The sequence below is a fragment of the Malania oleifera genome, chromosome 9 (assembly GCF_029873635.1).
Source record: "Malania oleifera isolate guangnan ecotype guangnan chromosome 9, ASM2987363v1, whole genome shotgun sequence".
Taxonomy (NCBI): domain Eukaryota; kingdom Viridiplantae; phylum Streptophyta; class Magnoliopsida; order Santalales; family Ximeniaceae; genus Malania; species Malania oleifera.
Window position 1 is genome coordinate 18,081,838 of NC_080425.1, and position 6,488 is coordinate 18,088,325.

General features: G+C 36.5%; 1 protein-coding gene across 1 annotated transcript; it reads left to right on the forward strand.

The window, feature by feature from the left end:
- The first annotated feature begins 717 nt into the window (after nucleotides 1–717).
- Nucleotides 718–3,840, forward strand: LOC131164237 (uncharacterized). The gene is made up of 4 exons (XM_058121274.1): nucleotides 718–1,696; nucleotides 2,622–2,714; nucleotides 3,144–3,211; nucleotides 3,600–3,840. The coding sequence occupies exons 1-4, from the start codon at nucleotides 1,067–1,069 to the stop codon at nucleotides 3,769–3,771; spliced, it is 963 nt and encodes a 320-aa protein (XP_057977257.1). The 5' UTR covers nucleotides 718–1,066; the 3' UTR covers nucleotides 3,772–3,840.
- Nucleotides 3,841–6,488: the final 2,648 nt, after the last annotated feature.

Sequence of the window (6,488 nt, forward strand, 5' to 3'; positions counted from 1 at the left end):
TCATTTGGCTTTTGGGAGATCTTCAATTAATAATTATCTATTTGAGTCAAACTTTCTTAATTTACTCAAGATTTATGGGCATCTTTAATTGTCTAAAATGATATGTTACTAGCTACAACCTAACATCTAGGTTTAACACTCTTCTGTCGTTTTTGGAAAGAACCTTTAAATAGGAGACCCGAAAAAACTTATTAATATTATTTTAAAAATATTTTCTCCTGCCCCTTTGGAAAAAGAGTTGTTAGAAAGAAAAAGTTGGCATTTTAAAATAATTAAAATGAGTATACATTTTTAGGAAGTATAATTAATGTATTGATAGTTGTGTAATATTTGAAAAAATTAAAAATAATATTGAAATAAAATCTATTTTTTTTAATATTTGAAAAAATTAAAAATAATATTGAAATAAAATTTATTATTTTTTTGGAGAAAAAAAAATAGATTTTAGTTATTAAAAGCTTCAAATTAATTTGCAACTTTTAAAAACTCCCTAAAAAGGCTAAAAGTTATTTTTTAAAAAGTTTACCAAATGTCAGACCTAATTTTTACTTCAAAAGAATTAAGACAAAAACAAAAAAAGAGAACAAACTCAATTTAAATAAATGAATAAAATTTTAAATTAGACTAATTAATGATATTGAATTTTAACAACTAATCAAGGACAAATCCTTTCATGGAGACACTCGCGACCACATGCTCCTTTGGGCTGGAGATGTCCGAGAACATGACCCCCAATATTTTTCTATCTTGGGTCGGCCTCGTCTTCAAGAAATCATTAGGCAAGGCAGCCAAAAGTTCATGTTTGAATAAAAAAACTTCCCCACCGTTGGATCCTACCAGCATCAGGATCCTTTAAAAGCCCCACCATTTTCTCATCTGTTGCAGGCCAATGTAGCTTCCTCCTCCCTCATACCTCCGAGCCTCCAATTCCAGATGTGGATTCTGTAATTAATTAATCAATATACATTTCTCCGATTAATTTCCACATCTCGATTGGAACAATAAATTCAATATATATTTATATTTTTTATCTGGGTTGATTTGCGTCAATTAATTTCTTCTCGAGATGAAGAAATGGCTGAGCTTCACCGCCTCCAAGGACTGGTTCTACCGCATCTCCTTCGCAAACGCCGGCCTCCGCTCCGTCACGACGGACCTCGGCGGTGGCACCACCGTGCACTGCTGGGTCCCGAAGAACCGCGACGGAAAGAAACCCAATCTGCTCCTGTTACACGGCTTCGGGGCGAACGCGATGTGGCAGTACAAGGAGGTGGTCCGGCAGTTCACGGCGGAGTACAACGTGTACGTGCCGGACCTGCAGTTCTTCGGGCGGTCGTGGACGGCGGAGGAGGAGAGGACGGAGGGGTTTCAGGCGGAGAGCGTGATGGGGGCGATGCAGGCGCAGGGGGTGGCGGGGAAGATGAGCGTGGTGGGAATAAGCTACGGGGGGTTCGTGGGGTACGCAATGGCGGCGAGGTTCCCGGAGGCGGTGGAGAGGGTGGTGCTGTGCTGCGCTGGGGTGGCGGTGGAGGAGAAGGACATGAAGGATGGGCTGTTCGTGGTGGCGGACGTGGAGGAGGCTGCCACCATTTTGGTGCCGCAGACGCCGGAAAAGCTGAAGGAGTTGACGCGCCTTTCGTTTGTGAGGCCCCTGATCAGCAACGTCCCCTCGTACTTCCTCTCTGATTATATTAAGGTACAATTAATTAACTATTGTGTCCGTAATTACTAATTAATTATGATCCTCCTTAGTTTTTCATTTCTTCACCTCAAAAAAGCTTGAAATTTTCGTAAAAATGTAACACTAGTTCATAAATTTATGACTCTTCGGACATTAGGGTTTGAATATTTCGAGTTCAAAAATTATAATCTAAAATAAACTTGATATTTACATTGAGAATGATAGAGGATGGGTCATTAATCGAGTGTGGGAGGACTTCCAACACTAAGAGAAAAAAAAGAAAACCAAAAATGTTTACAATTCTTCTTTTGATGAGCCTTTATCAAGTAGCAGTGTTCTCTTCTAGGGTACTCTTTGTGTTCCTTAAGAACATGCACAAATTATTAAGAGTTTGGGGGTGAAAGTTCCATATTACAGCTTTTAGAGGGATACAATTAGAGTTTAAGATGAATTATTTTCCATTAATGGTCTCATTTAAGTAATACGTCTTTGGGAGAGATACAAAGATACTTGTAAATCTTGATTGTCCAATATAATTCTTAATTTTGTGTCGAACTCTTCTAATTTTCAAGATAAGTATGTTATCTGCTCATCCCCTAAAAACATACAAACAGTAATAATTTTATATATTTAGGATGAGAAGGGCGCTTTATCTTTTAGAAGAATGGGGAATGGTACAAAATGAGAGATGAGCTATCTTTTTTATGAATGAGTTTAAGACTAGTTACTCGACATTTGACATCTGACCCATATGGATTTTGGAAAGAGAGAGAGAGGAATTGAAGGATATTATACTGTAGAAAAAAATTGCAGAACATACGCCCATCAATAATGCTATAAATTGTAAGATTAAAAGAAAGGTCTCATCATATGATATGCATGCTCGATCTAGTCCATCCATGCACCTTTGTAAATTTGTATATATGTGGGGATAATGCAGGTGATGTGCACAAAAAATGCAAAAGAGCAGAGAGAACTGATCCAAACAGCCCTCAAAGGCAGAAAATTTTCCAACCTTCCAAAGATCACGCAGGTCAATTCATTGCATTCCTCATTTATCTATACATATGCATGCATCCATACATCCCCCTTCTTTTTAATTACATATGATTGGCTAGCTTAATTATTCACGAATTCTAGCATTTTCCAGTTTCCCATATATATATATATATATATATATAAATACATACATACATGTGTATGCATATATATATATATATATATATACACGTATGTATGCATGCTTCGCTCTCTCTCTCTCTCTCTCTCTCTCTCTCTCTCTCTCTCTCTCTCTCCATTGGAATATAGAGTACGTAGCTCCTCTTTCATCCATTCTCACTTCTAACTTCTTTACGCTTTTCTTACTACGCAACTTTTATGCTATCGTAGTATACAAATGGCTTTTTTGGTGTTTTCTTTTTGGTTGACTTTTCTTGACCTCTAGTGCATTTTCCTGGAGCAGCCCACGTTGATCTTATGGGGAGAAGAGGATCAGATATTCCCTTTGGAGTTGGGCTACAGATTAAAAAGGTAATCTCTTCAAAGCTTTTATTACTGATTTCATTTCATTTGGCTGTATGCAATTTTTTTTTTTTTAATTTTAAAAATTGCCTAAAAGATAGAGCAGGTTACCAGAAGGTCTTGGGTTCTAATCTTGTTGCCCGTAATTTAAAAAAATAATTTATTAAATCCAACATAAATAAGGTGAGATTAAACGTATAATTTTGTAATTTGTTGAAAAACAGAAAGAGGAAAAAACAATTCTCAACAACTTATTAAATCCAAATTTTTATTTTTTTTATAAGCAGCTTGCATGATTTTCATATTTCAAATGTATATGAAGCTTCTTGTTCATGTATAGTTTTGTCATTTTAACACACTTAATTGAACTATAAAATGTTTGTATATGCATATATAGGCATCTTGGGAGCAATGCTGAAATGGAAGTGATCAAGAATGCAGGGCATGCTGTGAATTTGGAGAAGCCCAAGGAATTCATTAGGCATTTGAAATCATTTCTACTTATTGATCGGCTTCTATCTCATCCATCAGCTCCTCAATATGATGTTAATAGCAATAAACTACATTAGCAGCTCAGTAGGTATGTATATATATTTTCAGCTACCTAGCTAAATTAATGGAACTATTTTTCTTCTTATGATTAGTGAAAGGGGGTTTCCAAAAAAGAACTAGTTTGTTGGGCATGTGACTCATATTTGAGTGGGATGCATGCACCGGGAGAGCATCATGAAGCGAGGAACAAGAGTTGAGGGGTAACCGTTGAAGGTTTGTACTGTAACCGTCAACGGTTTTAGACAGAATGCAGAGGACTCCTCTTGGCTTCAAATCGTCGATGGTTTGACCTAAATAGTTGACGATTTTGATCAGCGCACATCACGAAATTCAAATCGACAGACTAATAGATTGGGTAGATTGGAGGACTTTCCTCTGGGGATTGACACATGGATGGTTTAGATAGGATCTAAGGTTCTTGTACGTTTAGGGTTCATATATAATCAATGTTTGTAACCCTAATTTGTACGCTTGGCATTATTGATAGTGAGAATCAAAGTTGCTGCTCTCGTGGATGTAGGCAAATTGCCGAATCACGTAAATCTTGTGTTTTTGAATGTTGCTTTCGTTTTTCTCATTGTCGAGTGATTACTTTTTTAGTATAGTTCATCATTGAGTGATTGTACTATTTGTTTGTTGATTAATTTGTGAGATTGTGTGAGGGCTTCTGTTGCGCATCCGCGAACAACAATTGGTATCAGAGTGCCAATTGTGCACAACGATTGGTATCAAAGCACCAATTGTATACAATGATTGGTATCAGAGCTGTTGTTTCAAAATGGCTGGAGTCTCTTTGATGAAGTTCAATGTTAATAAGTTCGATAGAACTGAGAATTTTGGATTTTGGTAGAGGCTTGTGAAGGACTTGTTAGTGCAGCAAGGGATGGTGAAGGCTCTATATGGAAAGAAGTCAGATGATATGAACGATGCAAGTGGGAAGGAGCTAGAAGCAAAGGCTGTGTCCACTATCCGACATTGTCTGGACAATGACGTGATGTATCACGTCATGGATGAGGAATCTCCAGTTGCGATTTGATTGAAACTTGAAAGCCGATACATGTCCAAGTCACTTACGAACAAGTTGTATCTTAAGCAAAATCTTTAGAGAATTCAGACCTGACTCAGCACATCAATATTGTTGACCTTATGGGTCATATCCCGTTTTAATTATGACAAATATTCTGCTATTTAACATTTATCAAGTTTGTGTGCAAGTTCATATTAGAAAGATCGTAAAATGGCACATGATGACTCAAAGGAAAAAGAAGACCCAGAAGATTCACTTGTTGTAATTGTATATTAAGTTTAATTTGGGTCTGTAATAGTAATATAGGATCGGTATGTAATAATCACTGCATATCATGCACATAGGATCTATAAATTCAGTAATGTCGTAGACAAACCATTGGTTAATCAGATGACTTTAGGGTTGACTTCGGTCGACCGACACCAAGTTTTTGGGCATACTTGAAAAACCCTAGGTCCTTGCACAAACACATAAGATAGTACCCAAAATCACTTATAATATCAGGGGAATTAATTGAAGTAAAACAGGACTTAAAGGGCAAAATTAGTGAGGCTTCGGGCGACCAAACCGTAGACAAGTCATAATGTTGACTTGGTTTTGAGTGACCGAACCATTTTGACCGTAGTGTCCACGGACGACGAACCATTACTTTGAATTTTCCCACCAACTTGGCAGCCTGAACTTATACGTTCAAAAAGGCCTCGGGCTACCGAACACATAAGTTCGGCAGATCGAACTCCGGACCGGGTGACCGAATAGCAGTTTTTGAAATCGCCTTCGATTTAGCAAACCAAACCAAAATTCAAGCACCTGAACCTTCAAAAAGAACTTTTCCTATTGTATCTGTTCAGGCGACCAAACCTTAGGTCAGGTGCCTGAAACTCTCGGGTTGGCCAAAATATTACAGCGGTTAATTAGGGTAAAACTGGGTTAAATTATTTAAACTCATTTAAAAAAAATTTAAAATGAGTTGTTGCTAAAAAAAATTTAATTATTACCCTTGTGTCCCAAACAGTTATTTTTTGAGTGTGCCTATATATATATATATATGTTCATTTGCTCAGATTAAGAGGAGATTAGCAATTTGTTTTTTCAAGCCAAAAATACTCTTCCATTTAGCATTCCTTTGAAAGATAATCTTGTGTGAGAGTGTCCTACTTCATCCTACATTGATTCTACTAGCCTAAACTCTCATTTGTTTAATTGATTGAATGATTTTTATTTGAGAGTTTTAGCACAAGTTTTCCCCCGATTTAAATCTATAAATCTTTTGTATGAGAAACTTGAATGCTTGTGGGTCTTAACATCTAGATTGCAAGACACTTTAGCTTATAATTTTTGTGTGCATAAAAATCTTTTTACAAGCTAAGTTTTGAATATCTCTTGTGCTTGAATATTGAGTAAATATTTGTTAAGATATTTTGATTTATCTTGGTGAAAATCTTTGAGCCCTAGGCTATGATTGAGATACACTTTCATATATATTTTCAAAAATTAGCTTGTTCATACACTCTTATGCTTGATTGAGTATAGACATTATCTTGAGTGTTGATTGCACACATTTAGCACTGAGCTTATAGATCCTATATTATTGATGTGCATTGATTCATTGTAATTGGTACATATTTTCTTGATTAAGAAACATAATCACTGTACCCAGTTTGGTTTGTACTGTAGTGGTTGTATTCCAGGCATGGGCCTAAAGAG